The sequence below is a fragment of the Neomonachus schauinslandi genome, chromosome 3 (assembly GCF_002201575.2).
Source record: "Neomonachus schauinslandi chromosome 3, ASM220157v2, whole genome shotgun sequence".
Classification (NCBI taxonomy): domain Eukaryota; kingdom Metazoa; phylum Chordata; class Mammalia; order Carnivora; family Phocidae; genus Neomonachus; species Neomonachus schauinslandi.
In genome coordinates this window covers 24,742,673-24,760,151 of record NC_058405.1, presented here as the reverse complement: position 1 = coordinate 24,760,151, position 17,479 = coordinate 24,742,673, and the positions used below count along the sequence as shown (strand labels likewise).

The 17,479-nt window shown below is 36.4% G+C and overlaps 1 protein-coding gene across 1 annotated transcript; it reads right to left on the bottom strand.

Moving 5' to 3' along the window:
* Positions 1-6,548: 6,548 nt before the first annotated feature.
* SLITRK1 (SLIT and NTRK like family member 1) lies at positions 6,549-10,668 on the bottom strand. Its single transcript, XM_021696053.2, has one exon. It carries the CDS (start codon positions 9,823-9,825, stop codon positions 7,735-7,737), a length of 2,091 nt encoding a protein of 696 aa, XP_021551728.1. The 5' UTR covers positions 9,826-10,668; the 3' UTR covers positions 6,549-7,734.
* Between the last annotated feature and the right edge of the window lie 6,811 nt (positions 10,669-17,479).

Here is a 17,479-nt window from a genome sequence, read left to right as displayed (position 1 = left end):
TCTCAGATAGGACTTTCACGATCATTTTTAAGAAGAGATTATCAGCCCCTTCTCCATTTCATTTCATTCATGGTTCTTCATTATTCAAGTTTATCTTAACTATTATTTTTGTTTTGTTTTCTGTAATCCCCCATAGAATGTAAATTCAGATGAGCAGAAATCTTGTCTGTTCTGCTTAGCTTTAGAGCCTCTGCATAAGTGCCTGTCACATAGTTGATAATAAATATATGTTGAATCAAACAAAGTAAAATTTCCATCATCCATAGTTGTTTTTCTTTCTTTTTTTTGCTTTTTGTTTTCTAAATTTTGCATGATTAAGATGCATCTTCTTGACACCAATGCTATGTTTCCTCCTTAGACAATTGTGTTAGTCTTGAGGAATATAGTATTATAAAGGTGGTAGTCAAAACATTTCTCAACCATGATTTAAAAGCCAACATAAATATGGACTGAAATTTCTCTTCTTTATATATGTCATACTAGTATAAGATATTATGAACTAAAAAAAACTGAGTTTATAAAAGAAAGTAACTCTGTTTCCAATTTATGTGTTTGATTACTCATCAAGTGTGTAAATTGGGCTTGCAGGGATAGAAATTTAATAGGCACCATATTAGCTATTCATGTAAAAATGCTGAAAAAAATGTTCTCTATTAATAAAAAGCTTGTGGCATAAATAATTTGGGGCTGGCTAAAAGTGATGCCACACTTACGCAAATCATGTTCAAAAGTGCTCTGATCTGACTTTCTTCTTAATTTGATGTTATAAATTTTAAGTTATAATAGTAACATGACATTCCATGTAATTCATTTCTTGGGGATTATTGCTGCTTCCAGCTGTTAATTTCTTGGCTTCAAGTCTTATTCCTCATAATATTACACCATAAGATGTATTATCCTCCTGGAATACTCTGCTTGTTATGTCTTAATGTCTAATTATACCAAATACCATCTGTAACATGAAATTTGATTGTTAGAAAAATGACCATTCTAGTGAAAAATACAAATGTCATAAAAACAAAGTTTTGTTGAAAAATAACAAAATATAAGGTTTTCTGACTCCAATAATAATAATAATCATAATAATAATGTCAATTTTCATTAAAGCATGTATCGAGACACCAGAAAACATTTAGTCATTCAGGAAATAGAGGGATTAACAGCATTAAACTCTTTGCTGTAGTAATTTCATTTCCTTTAGATTCATCTGATAATGAATTAAACCAATTTAGATACATTTAGGATCCTTGAAAAGTTCACTAACACTAATTTACAACTCCATGATGACAAACCCATACTTAACCATTTTCTGTATGAGCTACCAAAACACAAACTGGTGCTAAATATATCCAATTAAAGTTAACTGGACCCACAACTGAATCAGATTAGCTATAGAAATTATGTAACTGAACAGAAACTAGCAAATAATTATTATATGATACCATTTCATATATTATACAACATATATTTAGATACAATAATTTAGTCATGTAGGAATAATTATAATTGATAAAAATAATTATTTTAATAAATAAAAATGTGCAGCCTAAAACATGGATTCTATTTTAGTGTATAGGCAATGAATTTTCAAATTCATTCACTATTTTGTAATCTTATTGTTTTATGGCAAAATAATTTTTGGTGGTAAGATATTTTATGGTGCTAAGAAGTTCTTTGTATTTATATATAATTTATTCAAATCATATTGCTATCATAATAATAAGCATTACTTTCTCATATCATGTGCAGTTTGGAAATGTTAAAAAGATCTCGATTTAAAAAAAAGAAAGTACACAATAAGTATCACAGAATCTGGTAAGAGCCATTACTGTTTATGGTAACAGTGGCCCCTTACACTCATCTCCCTTTCCTGGGAGGCAGAGACTGCTTCTCTGATAGCAGTATGGATTAGCCATTTATCACCTATATTTGAGGCACTTCTCATTTTTCACTATATTTTGACTTTTTCTATCGATATGCTGCAGCTGAACATGTTTCCTTCCTGTATTCTTCTGCCAAGAAAAGAAATGGAATTAGAGGCAAAGGGAATAAGGCATAGAAGTGAATAAATGTATGATTTTTGCTTATTGCTTTCTGCATGTTAAACATTTGGACCATACTACTAAGTAACTGAATATCAGGTTTCACTAAAGAGCAAATGGCTATGGGATTATTAGCTTTACAGTAAAATTATAAAAGTATATTTAATATTACATTAAAGTTACTGTAATGTATTTTATGTATATAAACACAAATCAAAGCCAAGTAACCAAAGATAACTATTCTGAAATTCTTATGATATCATAAAATATTTTATTCAATTTCCCAAACTGATTTGATTTCTCAAATAATTAAAATTGAAAAATTATCATTCACTCAAGGTAAACATTGGCTTGATTGTCTCTTTTCGGAATGATTAGTTAAAAAACTTAACTGAAGTTACAAAATTGCAGACATTACTCCCATTTTACAGAAAAAGAAAGAAATCTAGCAAAGTACTTAAAGTTCCTCTTTCATTTAAAAATATTGTTTTAAGATTTTAAACTATTCATGTAACATCTAATAAAACTGATGTGACCATTGCATTTTTCCAAATGGCTAAAAACTTAAACTACTCCAAAAAAGAAACAAAAACTTTTATAGTGGTATTCTTTAATAATTGCAAATGATGTACTATTCTACAATTACAAGGATGGATATATCTCAGTTCTGTAGGTTGTAAACTCCTTAGGTTAGAAATGCCTTATTCTCTTTTTCTAAAAGAGCTTCTGCAGTATTTTTCACATAGCAAGTGCCCAATTAATGTTGTCAATTGAATATTTAGGTTCTAACTCATTCAAAATTCTTTAAACTATTAGATAATTTTCCTCTTGTAAACTTTGTGCAAAGTTCAAGTTGGAAATAAAATTATATTTCAAGTACGTAATATAGCATATATTTAACAAATAAATGGAAGAAAGAGAGTAACTAATTAGATGATTGAGGTCTAAGCCAATATACTGAAATTGCCAGTCAATTGAGGCAAAGGGTTATATTGAACTTCAATAATCTAAGATGATTTTTTTCAGTGGTTCATTTCATTATACAATTGTAGTTCTTAAATACTTAATCTATAATTATCTTAACTATTCAATTTTTTTTTGAAACCCCATCAAATTTTGATTGGTCATAGTAGAGTCAATATTGGTTCAGGTTTCATGATTGCTCTGTAACATGTGTTTTCATGGAATTATTTATTGGCATATCTTTAAGTTTTGATACCAAGAAGAAAGTCCTGCATGTCCTGTATATTACTTTTTATATTAATAATATTTTTGGTGATAAAAGAAATAAATAAAAGAAATAGCTAAAAGAAAATGCCAGGCAATTATATGAAAAATTTAATTTTAGCCTTTTTTTTTTATAGTTCAGCGCCACATTGAAGCAAAGCAGATAAGTTAAAAATCTTGAATATGTGTTTATTATATCTACTGATACCATACAGAGTTAGTTCATCTTTTAAAAATTAAATAATATGTTGCACCTGAATAATGTGTGCTAAGATTAAATCTTTAGCACATTTTATATTTCCATTTTTCTCCAAATAAGCTTACAGATTAAAAAATATTTATAAATTAGCTAGCAAAAGAGCTGAATTAGAAACCAATATTCTTAATATTCTACCAACACATTAAAAACGCACCCTTCCAGTATCCACCCTTGCACTTTTATCCACCTCTTTGTACATACCAAATAACATTTATTATCAACCTGAAAAAGCTAAATTAACAAACTGTCCTTGGAATCACCAATATAATTTTTAACACTTATTAAAATACCTGACAATTTTAATTACATCTGAAGAAATACTGTTAAGAAAAAGAATCCTGTTATGTTAATATTAGATCAGCCATTCCAGCTTCCTCCTGGGTAAACATGTGAAAATGGTTAAACAATAAATTTCTATGGCAACAACTTAAATTCTAGGATATTCTTAGTTACAGCAGCAACCACAGAAGCTACTAGTTTCTTCAAAGCAATGGAACTAAACAAGATATTTCCTTTTTTCTTCCTTTTCCATCTGGTACAACTAAAATCTCTTTTACTTTGATGAATTAAATATGATTTAACTAGAAACAAGATACCTCAACTAGTGCACGTGGCAGCTACAGGTATGTGAACATTTCACATAAAGACAACAAAAATAAGCTAGGCACTTCTAAATGAAAGTTATGTGCTAAGACCATATATATAGTATGTATCCTGTAAACTAAACTAATACATAATATATATTACTTTAAAGCAAACTAATATATATGGCTATATATTAGTTTATATATATGTATATATATATAATTGTGACAGAGATTCTTTATCAAAATTAAAAAATTCTCTAATAATGGATGTTCTTTTACATTAAAGCATTGCTTATGTTTTCTACATGGATTTTTAAACATATATTAGTGTTTATTAAAATATTTGATAATTCTAATATTTTAGAATCAATAGATAACTTAATGATTTGAACATCTATAATTCATAAATGCATATAGCAATTCTTCTTTTTTCTTATATGTTGCCTTTTTATACATTCTTGGAGAACACACTAAAGTTATCCCCTTTAAATGTAGGGCAATTTTCTTTTGCTGAAGACATATTGGAAATATAAAGGGCTACCAATACGTACTCAATTAAGAAGATACAACTTGGGTTTTTGATTTGTTATAAAGTATTTTTACAGCTATATATATATTTTTAAGGATACTCTTCTTTAAGAGTTTATCCTGTTAATATATATGATCACGCCATTCAAACAATGAGGTTTTATAGTATGAGGGAAATTGGGTTTAAATATCGCTCCGGTATCTACCAGCTATGATCTGAGTTATTGCGTATTTCCTTAAGCCTCAATTTTTTTTCTCATCTGTATAATAGAAATAGCAATATTATATTAAAGTATTCTGTATTTGTAAGAGTTAAATTAAATAATTATGTAAACTATTTAGCCCATGCCTGACACATGATAACCACTAAAAGCTGTTAAAGCTAGTATTTGAAAAATAAGTTTACTCTTTAAACTTTGTCCTCTATATCATAATTTATTTTTAATTAGTATGAAGAAAACTTCTTGCCCTAGCGAACGTCTTCTAGGAGAAGTTCTAGTTTCCTGACTTAGACTAATCATGTTATTAGTTTTAAAAATTACTATTATGCCTCACTAGATATTTCACCAAAGATGTAGAATATCTACCATCTTTTCTTTTCCTTCTTAAGGTTATAACATTGTTCAATATGACTCTTCTCCTCCTCCAACTTTTCCATTACAAGTAAATCTGTTGATTGCTTACAGGGAACCCGGTTGTATTTTCCAAAAAAAAAAAAAAAAAATTAAGGCCTTTGTAAGAAAAATAAATAAACAGCCCATAATATTTGTCAGCGGATAGTAAGTTCCAATTTTATCACTATGAAATGCACTCCACAAATAAAAGAATCAAGAGAGAAAATGATGAATGGCCTTAACTCTAGCCACAGTTTATAATAAAGATTTTATTTAAAAACTGTTAAAATAAATAATACATACTCCAGAACATCAGTGTTCTGGGAAATTACTTCACTTTAAAATATGAGTTCTAGAAGGCAAATCTTACTACTACTGCTCTGGGGGCTTTCATTAGCTTATATATATATATATAAAATTAAAAAAAAAATCTGTGATCTGCAGTCTTTTAACATACTTCTCCAGGTGGATATGTGGTGGAATGCAGACCCCCATCAATATGTGTAGTTTTGTTTGCTTTTTGTTCCTTAACTGCTAATAAAATAGACTGCTTAGAAATCCCAGAGGAATATGATTGAAGCCAGGTTACATTGGCTCATAAAATTCAAACAGTCCAATGCTTTTCTTGTTAATTACTAGACCACAACCAGAAATACTAATGATGGGAAAGAAACACTTCTTTAGGATAATGATTGATTTCCATAAAGATGAGTGCTTTAACAAATTCCAGTATGCAGTTGTTGGGGCGGGGAGGGTGGGTGGGCACTAATTAGTTTTACCGTTTTCAAGCAGATGTTGAATTCAAAACGCCAGCAGCATCTCAAATGCCAGTCATTAGGGCTGTCTTTCATCGAAGAGTGCTGACCAATGAAATCTCCACTCTGTTTAATGAGACCGATCTAGGCAGAGTCAATTAAATCAAATCTCTACTATCATCCTTAATATATCTGCAGTGTGTGCAGCACCAGCAGAAGCAGCAGCGAGGGATTTTCAGTATTAATAAAGGGATTCACTGCCGCATAAGGAGAGGGAAAAAAGGGGCTGGGGGAGGGTGTGTTGGGGAAGACCTTACTTTATGGATAGGGGAAAGCTGGAAAAGCCCGGGTGGGGATGGAGGAGGAGGGCAGCTACGTAAAGGATAAAAAGCTAAGTAAAACTGTTAGAGAGAGAGCCTAGATAGGGCTCTAGAAAGGATCCACCCCCACCCGCCCCCCCCCGTCCCTTCCACCGCAAATCCAATTTACCAATTGCAAACATGAAGCTGGAAAAATGTAAGGACCCAGAGTTGAAAACATTTTCACTTTAATACTGAAAAAATATGCCATTATAAAATCCTCGAATAGAATTAGTAAGTTTCACGTGCTTCCTCGGTTCTTTTTTCCTACTGTATAAGTAAGATTTACACCAGCACAGAATTGCTACCATAAGATCGCAGCCTAAGCACTAGAATGACATTAATTGGTCATGCTTAACTGCCTCAAAATCTTTTTTTTTTAATAATTACACTGATACTATAATAGAAATCATGGGTACTTATTTTACATTCAGATGGAAGGCATTATTGGATATGTATAGAAAAATATTCCCCCTCAAAAAAAAAAGTAAAACATCACCATCAAAATAAAAGAAAGAACCCAAAACAACCCATAAAAACGTCGCTCAACAAAATACATTTTTAACTCATAAAATGGACTGATGATTAGCCATGCAAATGTCTTAAATAAAACCTTTACATTTTTTTTTTTCACAGTAAACGTACGTACGCTCTGAACTGCCTACCGATCACAAATAATGGCGAAATGGCACTTTCTGATTATACTGTGTTTTGTTTATAGAAAGTTTGATACGATGGGACTTATCAGGTAAGAGGGTGGGTGCTGTGAACGTGACGCCGGCTCCAGTCGCCAAGGAGGGCAGCGTCCCTGGAGCGCGTGGTTTCCATGCGAGCCATGCAGCACTTTTTGTTTTTGTCAGAAGTCAAAGTTATTTATTTACAATACATTCATGCCTTCGTGCATCTGCCCATCCCTGCATAGCCAACAGGGAGCCATCACGCCCCCCTCCTCACGGGGCCAATCCACAGGGGAAAAATAGATATCTATCTCTCTATATAGATGTGGGTATATGTATATACGTATAGGACCGCGGCAGCCATCCCCATCAGCTCCACCGCAGAGGGCTAGTTCTTTGAGCAGGGCCCCTGCTGGGTTTTATCAAAAGGAGCTCGCTGCAAAGAGCGATTTGGCAGCGCTCTCCCAGCTCGCCACAGTCTGCTCTTTGTTTCCAGGAGGGAGCTAAGGGGTCAAACCCTCTCACTGGAGCGAGTTCATAGCTGTTTATTTACTTATGTCCATAAAGCCTTGGGGCGCGCTGGACTTGGGTCTGGGCTCCTCTGACCCCTGGGATGACAGCGGGGGTGGGGACAGGGTGGTGGGAGCATCGCCTTCCTGCTCCCCCGCTCTACCCTGGTTGGGTTCTTAGTCTGAGAGCGAGTGGGAGCCACAGTCATATACTCTGTGGGCCCCATCTGCGTTGTAAGGCCCATTGTGCCAGTAGGAAGAGTCACAGACTGTCTGTAGGGAATTAATTTCGGACGCCGAGGAGTTGGCGTCCCTTCTCTTAGATCGTTTTCTATTCCTCAGGATAAACACGAGCATGCCCACTACAGTGAAGGCGGAGGTGACAAACACCAGCAGCAGTCCCGGGACCAACACGGAGATGGACACCCTGCTGGTGTCTAGATAGGAGTTGGAGTGCGTCCCGGTCTCCGCCAACCCAGTGCTGTTTTTACTGTGCGAAGTTAACGTGGGCGAGATCCTCGCGTACAGCTGGGGGCAGATCTCGTCATTGGAGAGGAGCATGAAATCCTTCCTAAAGAAGTTCACCGGCGTCTCACACTTGAGGTCGCTCATCAGCACTTCGGAACCCAGGCGTTCTGCCCATTGCTTAAAAGGCACAATGGTGCAGGAGCACTCCCAAGGGTTTCCGTGCAGGTCTATCTGGATGATGGAGGTTAACTGGTCCAGCACCCCTGCCACCGGAAGGTACATGAAGTAATTGTTGTGCAGGCTGAGCTTAGAGAGCGAGACCCCAGCGAACACGTCCACGGGTAGGGACCTCAGCAAGTTGTTATTGAGAATGAGGATCCTCAGTTTGGGCATGGCATTGAAAGTGCCAGGAAGGATGAGCTGGATTGCATTGTACTCCACGTTCAGGTACTCGAGGTTTTGCAGCCCGGCGAATTTCTCCCGGGACAGTGTGTCCAGGTAGTTGCTATCCATATACAGCCACCTGAGGTCCAAAAGGTTCTTAAAAGTGTTGTTCTCTACGGTAGCAATGTTATTGTTGCCCAGATCTAACAGAATGAGATTCTTGTAATCCACAAAGTGCGATTTTCGGATGCTATGGATCTTATTATCTCGAAGGAAAAGCTCCTGCACGTTGGAGAGTTTGGGCTTCAAATCAGCCAAACTGCTCACGTTCCGGTTGTTGCAGTTTATCTTTAAACCCGACCCCGGGATGTGGTCGCAGCTGCAGCCCCCAGGGCAGGGCAAGCCATTGGCTGGGGGTTTGTTTCTGGCGCTGCCGGTCGCTATCGCAGCAGTGGGTCTTATTTTGATCTGCCAGTTGCCTGGGATCTTTGTACCTCCGTTTGGAGCAGACCCTGGGGTGGCATGATCCTCTTGCCCATTTGTCTTGAAAGGAGTTGGCAGGGGGCCAGGAGCGAAGGTCTCTTCTTGGGCAGGGGGCGCTGGGAGACTGGAATCCACTCGGTTTTTCAAAGGACACAAGTCCTGTTCTGTGGTTTCATTGAGGTCTTTCCCCTGCAGTCTGGTGGGGGCTTCACAGACAACTCGGCCGATCAGAGCATTTTTGGGAATATTTTCCAGCCATTCTTTCAGGGAGAGGAGATCACAGGTGCAGTCCCACGGGTTATCCTCTAGCAGAATCTCAGCAATGCCAGGGATTTGCTCCAAGACTTCCTCATAGGGCAGCGTTTTCAGCCTGTTTCCCCGGAGGTCGAGGTGGGTGATGGGCACGTACTGGAACACGTTGGCAGGTAGGGTGCTGATGAGATTGTCATTTAAAATGAGTACCTCCAGCTTGTTCAAGTCCTGGAAGGCCCCGGGGTCTATATCCCGTAATAAATTAAAATCAGCCTGGAGGTATTCCAGATCGTCCAGCCCCAGAAAAGTCTGCTTTCGAAAAGACTTGATCTTGTTGTTGTTGATGTGCAGCCTTTTCACCAGCTGCAGCCCCAGAAAAGCCCCAGGAACGATTTCATGCAAGCCATTGTTTTCCATGTGCAAACTAACCGCATTATAAAAGTTAGCAAACTCATTAGGGAAAAGTCGAGTGAGGGAATTACCATGCAGAAATAGATGGTAAAACTGGGAAGTCGGGGCAGTGAAACGCTGCAGACTTGTAAAGCCCTTTTTTTCACAGTCTACGTGTAGGTCCCCTTCTATCTCATTGCAGGAACAGATCTTCTCTTTACAAACGTCCCCTGTAACGTTTCCAGCGGCAAAACAAAGAGACGTCTCCAGCAACAGAATCCAAAGCAGCATTTTTAAAGCGAGCAATTCATCCCCGATCTCATCACAAAGTAACAGCGACCATCCTGCTCGCCACAGACACAATTCAAGTTCATTTAGTGCTCCAATGTCCGAACCCAGGGAAGGAGAAGAAAAGGGTTTGGGGGGGTGGGGGTGGATTCCTTCCTCCCTAACCCCCCCGCACTGCAACAACCCAGGGCCCAGTCAAAAAATTAAATCCAAAAACTATCCAGGCACGTAGTGAAAGGAAAGCAAAAGAAAAAAAAAAAAAAAAAGAAAGAAAGAAAGAAAAAAAAGGGGGGAGGGGAGAAAGAAAAAGGAAGAAAAGAAGAAAGAGAAAGAAAAGAAAAAAAGTAGAAAAAATAACCCTACTCCCCCTCAACCCTTTAAAAATTACCAAAAGAAGTTAAATATATACATATAAATTAAAAATGCACCTTACAGAACCTGGTCTAGTGGTCCTCACTAATCAGGAAAGGAACAATGCTAGTAATTAGAAGCAAGTGCATGTTAGAGAAACAAGCAGAGGGTTTGCAGCGTAGTACAGGCGCACTGCCTGTGCATTGCTGTGCGTCGGACTGACCTTGCCTCTCTGATACAAAGCAGGGATTTCGGCGGCTTCTGTAGCTGAGGCGGCTGATGGAGTTCTTGCTGTGGCTGCAGGTCGCCCAGAAGTCCCCCCGAGGTGCTGTCCAGTCCCCCCGGTGCTGAAATCACGCCCGACCGAAGAACTCACGCTGCCGAGCCAATGGCGCTGGAAAATTTCCGCAATCGCTGCGTTTTGTAGCTGTCCATCCTTTTCCTTTCCTTCCCTTCGGTCCTCTTCAGCTTTTTTTCTGGGCTCCGGCTCTCGGTTACTAGCTCTTCTTTTCTTTTTCTCCTCTTTATTCTGCTCTTTCGGAATTACGTGGAGGGGGCGGAGGGCGGGGGGCGAGTTGTCTGAGGGAGGGAGAGAGCGCGAGAATGGGGAGGGGGGTAGAAGAGAGTTGCTAAGAAGCTCTGCTTGTTCCAGCCTGGTGCACTCTGAAAGATCTGACACCCTCTGCTGATCTGCAGTAGCAAAAATCCATCTGGTGAGGGAATGCTGAAGAAAAAAAAAATCAATCCACGTACAGGGCAAGCGTTAAAAATGTGGGCATTAAAGGCTGTCGATCCACATAGATGCTTATTTTAAATGGATTATTTAATTCTTTTTGCGTGCTGAAAACTTTACCCTTTCCTTTCCTTAACGACCTCACAGCCCCCACTACCTCCAGCGTTTGGAAAGGAGTGCTTTTAAAACATTTATTTCCCAATGGCTTGAATAAAATTAGTGTCAGGGTGTCAAGCGAACAGCAATTTGAGGTAATTATACTGCACGCCATTTTCATCGGTGCTTTAAATGCATTTCTTCCGTCTCTGCAGTACAATGTTTTATGATATTTGATGTCTTTGAAAAATTTTTTTGGCATGTTGAAAGTGGTTATGTGGAACATATAGTCATATCATATATATATTTTAAATAATATAACTGGGTTGAATTTTTTGTTTCACGGTATATAATTTAGGCACATACTTTTTCTTTTTTAAACTTGGTATAGAATTTTAGTCAATTTGGTCGTTGAGAGTTAGGTTTCTCTGATATTTCTTGAATGTTATTTAAGTCTGAGGGGTGAAAATACAATGCATGTTTGCGTCTTTGATTCCAGACCCGAAATCTTTCACTGAGAACTGGAAAAGGAGGGAGGGAGCAGGAAAAAAAATCCCAGTATGATTCGTGAGTGCTCTTAAATATCCACTCGCAGACTGGCACTCGCACCACACACACACACACACACACACACACACACACTCATATACACAAAGTTTCCAAATCCATATGGACGAATTTAAAACACAAGTAAATAACCAGTTGCATTTTGAGAGAGAGTGAGAGAGAGAGAGAGGGCAAGAGAGAGAGGGAAAGAGAAACCGCCGGTTTCTAAGGCCCTATATGAATGTTATCTGCAGGTAGTGGGCAGTTTCTCTTCTCCGGGTCACTGGTGCTGGTGGAATACCCAGTTAGGGCTTTTCCCAGAGAGGGAATCATCTGGTTCCTCGAACTTAGATGGAGCTTATAAAAACCAAGTTCTAAAAACATCTGAGAAGGGAGGGAATATGAGAATGCTGCTTGTTGGAAAAGTCAGCTGTTCTGCTGACTTTTCTTAACAGAGTTGACACCTTTTCCATCAATATATTCTAAAAATTGTGTGCATGATTTTAGGGTTTGAATTTATAGGATATTATTATATTATTATTAATTTCCTTTCTTCAGTAGAAGCAGAAATATGTTTACATCAGTTTCCCTTTTAATTACGTCTTACACAGTTGGACAGCTGTTAATGTGCCTGCTAATAATCTGAGTAAAAGATCCAATATTCAAGGATGTGTGCATTTTGAAAAAACTAGAGAGTTAAAGAATTCCAGGAAGGACTAGGGATGAGGAAATTCAGGGAAGTATAGAGGGAATTTTTTTTTCCTGGGTCCAGAAGTTAATTCTTGGGGGGGAGGCAGTTTTCATATCTATATAATATTTTCATGTAATCAAATGTGTTCTCTTCTGGTGAAATTCAGTGGGAGGGCATGGGTGAAGGTTCAGTTTGGTTGTGTGTGTGTGTGAGAGAGAGAGAGAGAGGCCTTTTTCAGACAATCTTTTACACTTCTGAAACAATTCGGTTCTTATATCATTTAACCCATTACCACATGTAGAAAGAGGAAGAGCTTATTCTGAAACCATTTCACAGAAAAGCCGCTATGCAGTTGAGAAATGCAGATGTGCAAGAGGAGTTAAGCTGAAGGGAAGGATATTTCTGAATCTTTGTAATAGGACTCAGGTCTGAAACTTCTTGGCCCCAGAAACCACCCTGTGAAAGAAGGCAGCCTCATGCAGTGTCTGTGATTGATAGGGGTAGGCAAGGCTCTGAAGGAGAGACAGAAAAATGTTCCCTGTTTAGAAAGAAAAATATTGATGGTAATCATCTAAAATCACACTATTAAACTTAATTGGTTACTTGTTTATTCAACTTGCTGAATAAATACTTTATGCGAAGAGACCCAAAGAACATATTTTAAATATGTTGATTTTAAATGAACAGGTAAGGTAACAAGCAATTGATATTCAGATTTCATCCCTCCCCCACCCATTAAACTTTATATCTCTGTCCCCTGATTGCTTCTTGCCTCTCAAAGCACCCATCACATTAGAAAATTTATAATCAGGATTTTCCTATTTTGATATGTTACCATTTTTTTTTTCAGTTTTACCCTCCTCAAATAGTTTATTATCTCTGCACTCTGAGAAAGGGCATGTGGTAGGGCCAGATGAGCAACCAAATCTCAGAAGAAATTATTAAGGTAATATTACCTATATGAAGATATTCAATGCAAAATTGCAAGCAAAGAATATGGATACACACGTAGTTCAGTTGAAAATGCACCCTCATTAATGAGCCAAAAATTTTTTTCTTAAAAAATTATTTTCTTAATAAATGTATTTCAGAGAAATAAAGCAGTCTGGAATAGCATATCTATCCCTCCAAAGGCTAACTCTTCAAGTATAACAGTAAATTTCTTGGTAGGAAATAAAAAAAATATGGCAATGTGTATGCGATCTAAACATTTCTAATGCCTTAGGGGAACATTTCTTAGGAATGAACTCTTTTTAAAAGGATTCTACTATATCTATTTGAGCTCAGGTGAACTACTTCAATTGCTTTGCCTCTCATAACAGATGATCTCAGGAGCCTGAGATAAAGGATACTCCAGATGATGATGAGAATTGATAATATTTGCTCAGGGCTGTAATTTTTATTCTGGGCTGTGGCCAGAAGGATTTCAGTTGTATCATTAAGTGTTCATATTTTCTTATTCTTCCTCAAACAGGTTCATCTCTCAAGTGACAAAAGTTAGATGTACATATCACAGAATCATTAAGATTAAAAATAGAATTACCAGTTTATTATCTATTTCCCCCAAGTGTCAACAAATTTCCAGATGTTTCCATACATGCACTACATATTTAAGGTGGAAGAGTAGAAAACATAACCAACATTAATTAAAGATATTTTCATTATTTATTCTGCACAATAACTTAAAAAGTATTCAGTTTTGATTTTTAATTTTTAAAAAGAAATTCTTTTTTATTTAAGAAACACAAAATTATATATAGGAAGCCCATCTTTAGCCTTCTCTTAGCCATGCTTTTTATTCTAGAGGGAACTACTGAAAACTTGTGTATAGTGATCTTGATATTGTTATTCTATTTTATAGATGTGGAAACTGAAACTGAGGAGTATTGAGTAATTTACCAAGATTGAATAATACTAGTTGACTTTGCCAAAAGTAACAAAGCTACACACCAATAAGCTAAACTTTTATTCTCACTCTTAACTCCTTATTTGCTCTAAATGCTGTTACTTTAGTTAATCTCTCCATGGGTCAGTTTCCTTACTAGTAAATTAATTCATTGAAGTTTATGGAATTTTTGGTCCCTTCAGGCTCTTTTTTCTGAATCCAAAATCTTTAAAAATAATTTCAGAAAATTCCCAATGTCTCTTGCTTCCTTAGACTTTTCACATTTGGACTTGGGATGTTTTATTAATGTATTTGCATATTCACTAGGGCTTGAAACCAAGAATAAATGTAAAAAGCACTGTAGAATAGAATTCACTAGTGCTGAGTTTAATCTACTACTATTCTTACCTATGTTTCACAAGATAAAGGGGTTGTTGGAATTCTTCCTTCTGTGATAACAATTGTAAACTAAGAGATGAGAATATAAATCAATTACACCTGTAAACTAACATGCTTAGAATGTAAGGTTTCCACCTATTTCTTTTTATTTTCTTTTTGTATGATTGTTAAAAATTTTCTAGGAGTGGGGTACCAAGATAATTATCACATTACATGACTTCTGAAGGCAAAACCATAAAATATATTCTGAAAAAAAATTTTTTAGTTGCTTGTCAAAGTGTACCTTTTATTTATAATGAAATAAACAGAAAACTAAGGAGAACATGTAAAAATACTTTTACAGGGGCGCGTGACTGGCTCAGTTGGTTAAGCAACTGACTCTTGATTTCAGCTCAGATCAAGATCTCAGGGTGGTGAGATGGAGACCCACCATGAAGCCTGCTTAAGATTCTCTTTCCCTCTTCCTTTGTCCCTCCCCCATCACCTGCACATGTGCACACGAGCTCCCTCTCTCTCTCTCTCTCAAAAAAAAAAAAATACCTTCACCTTTTTACTTGTGTCCTGACGTAGCATTTCTTCATGTTTATATTACTTTCAATTTATACTGCTTTGGGTCATATGTTTAGTTATCTTTGATTGGAATTGATTTTCTCATAAAGTCTCATTGTCTAATAAAACTCATATGAATCTCTATTTTGGACATTTTGGGGAGAACATTGATCAAAAATGTAAATTTGTATACAGGGAAATTCTAATTTATTTCTTTTTTTAAATTTAACATAAATCAAGCAACCAAAGCTCTGCCTGAAAAGGGTAACACTCTTAGGTATATACAGTTGACTCTTGAACAACCCCTTGCACAGTTGAAAATCCTCATATAACTTTTGACTCTCCCAAAACTTAACTACTAATAGCCTACTGTTGACCAGACACCTTACCAATAACAAAAATAGTTGATTAACACATATTCTGTATATTATATGTATTTTATACTGTATCTTACTATAAAGTTAGCTAGAGAAAAGAAAATGTTATTAAGAAAATCATAAAGAAGAGAAAATACATTTATAGTAATATAGTGTATCTAATGTAAGAAATCTGTATAATGGTGGGACATGCAGTTCAAACTCAGGTTGTTCAAGAGTCAACCATACTATACTATGTACTGTACTACAATGAAATGAGAATACATATTTGTACAATTGTTTATATTAATTGGTGCTTAAGTATAATCTTTTAATAATTGTTAAAAAAACAAAATTCAACTGAGTAAATTTTAAAGATCTTACTGGCTTTACTCAACAATTCATGAATTGGGCAGCATTCTACCTAGCAGATAGTGAAGTGCTCTGAGAAGCTGTACAAAATGAAAGACTTTTATAGGCAGAAGGGAGCAGGAACAAGGAAATTATACTAGCAAAAATCAGATTGGTTGTGGCAAGGTCACTTTTCTTCAGGGCATGGCAGGGGTCTCTAGGGCAGATTACCTCACTAGTGGTGATTTAAGGCTCCACTTCTAGGAAAGCCAAAACTAATTCAGTCTTAGTTTCGTAATGTGGGGCTTAGCATAACCAACTCCATTTTGGGTCTGTTATTTTGTTTTTAACAGAACTTATTCTACTTTTTAAAATTTGTCTTACAAGACCCTGCAGATAATTACTCACAGAAAAATAATTCTGTTTTTGTTTCCTACAAAGAATGCATTACATTTTTAAGGTGAAGCATACATGTTACTTGTATAGATTTTAGAAAACACTGAAAACAACAGCAAAAAGTAAAGTAAAATCTAAAGAATTCTAACACTCGGGCGCCTGGGTGGCTCAGTTGGTTAAGCGACTGCCTTCGGCTCAGGTCATGATCCTGGAGTCCCTGGATCGAGTCCCGCATCGGGCTCCCTGCTTGGCGGGGAGCCTGCTTCTCCCTCTGACCCTCCCCCCCTCTCATGTGCTTGCTCTCTCTCATTCTCTCTCTCTCAAATAAATAAATAAATAAAATCTTTAAAGAATTCTAACACCCAGAAATTAGTATAAACATACACACATATATTTTGCAATATACTTTTTGCACTTAACATTTATTTGTGAACATTTTCATTGTTATTAAACAACCACTACTGTATTACATTAGAGGCTGAATTCCTTTGTATGACATAGAATAATTCTTTGAACTAATTTCACATTGTTGGATATTTAGTTCTTACTAAAATTTTTGCTTTCATAAGTAATGCTGCAAAGAACAACCTTGTGCACAAATCACTGTGAACATTATTTACCTTTTTATTATAGAATCCTAGAAGTAGAATTGCCAGGTCAAAGTGTAGGAAATATATTAAGACTTTTGATGCAAACTGATAAGCTGCCTATTCAAAAATTTTGCCAATTTATATTCTACTAGCAGTAGATGAGATTTTTTATTTTCTTAAACCCCTGCCAACACTATTATTATTTAAAATATTTTCCAATCAGCTCAGTACTTTTAAAGTGAAGCCAATCCTGACCCATTTACTTGAGCAAATAATTTTCAATTTATGATTACTTATTGAGTATATTGTTAGCCTTCTTTATTCCTCTTCAAGTTTTGAGATATATTTTAGCTTAAAATTACTTCTGTGAGTCCTTTTCAGATCAAGCCACCTATGTATCTGAGTCCCTTTCACCTTAATGGATTGAGTAAAATAACTAGTAAGTTGTGTATTCTTTTTTTTTAAGATTTTATTTATTTATTTGAGAGAGAGAATGAGAGAGAGAGAGCACATGAGAGGGTGGTCAGAGGGAGAAGCAGACTCCCTGTTGAGCAGGGAGCCCGATGTGGGACTAGATCCCGGGACTCCAGGATCATGACCCGAGCTGAAGGCAGTCGCTCAACCAACTGAGCCACCCAGGTGCCCCAGTTGTGTATTCTTTTAAAAATTGTTTGTAGCATTGATTCCTCACTAAAATGTAATATTTTTGAAGAC

Bases quoted from the DNA above. Each gene is read 5' to 3' on its own strand.
- SLITRK1 (XM_021696053.2), bottom strand. From the start codon at position 9,825: ATGCTGCTTTGGATTCTGTTGCTGGAGACGTCTCTTTGTTTTGCCGCT.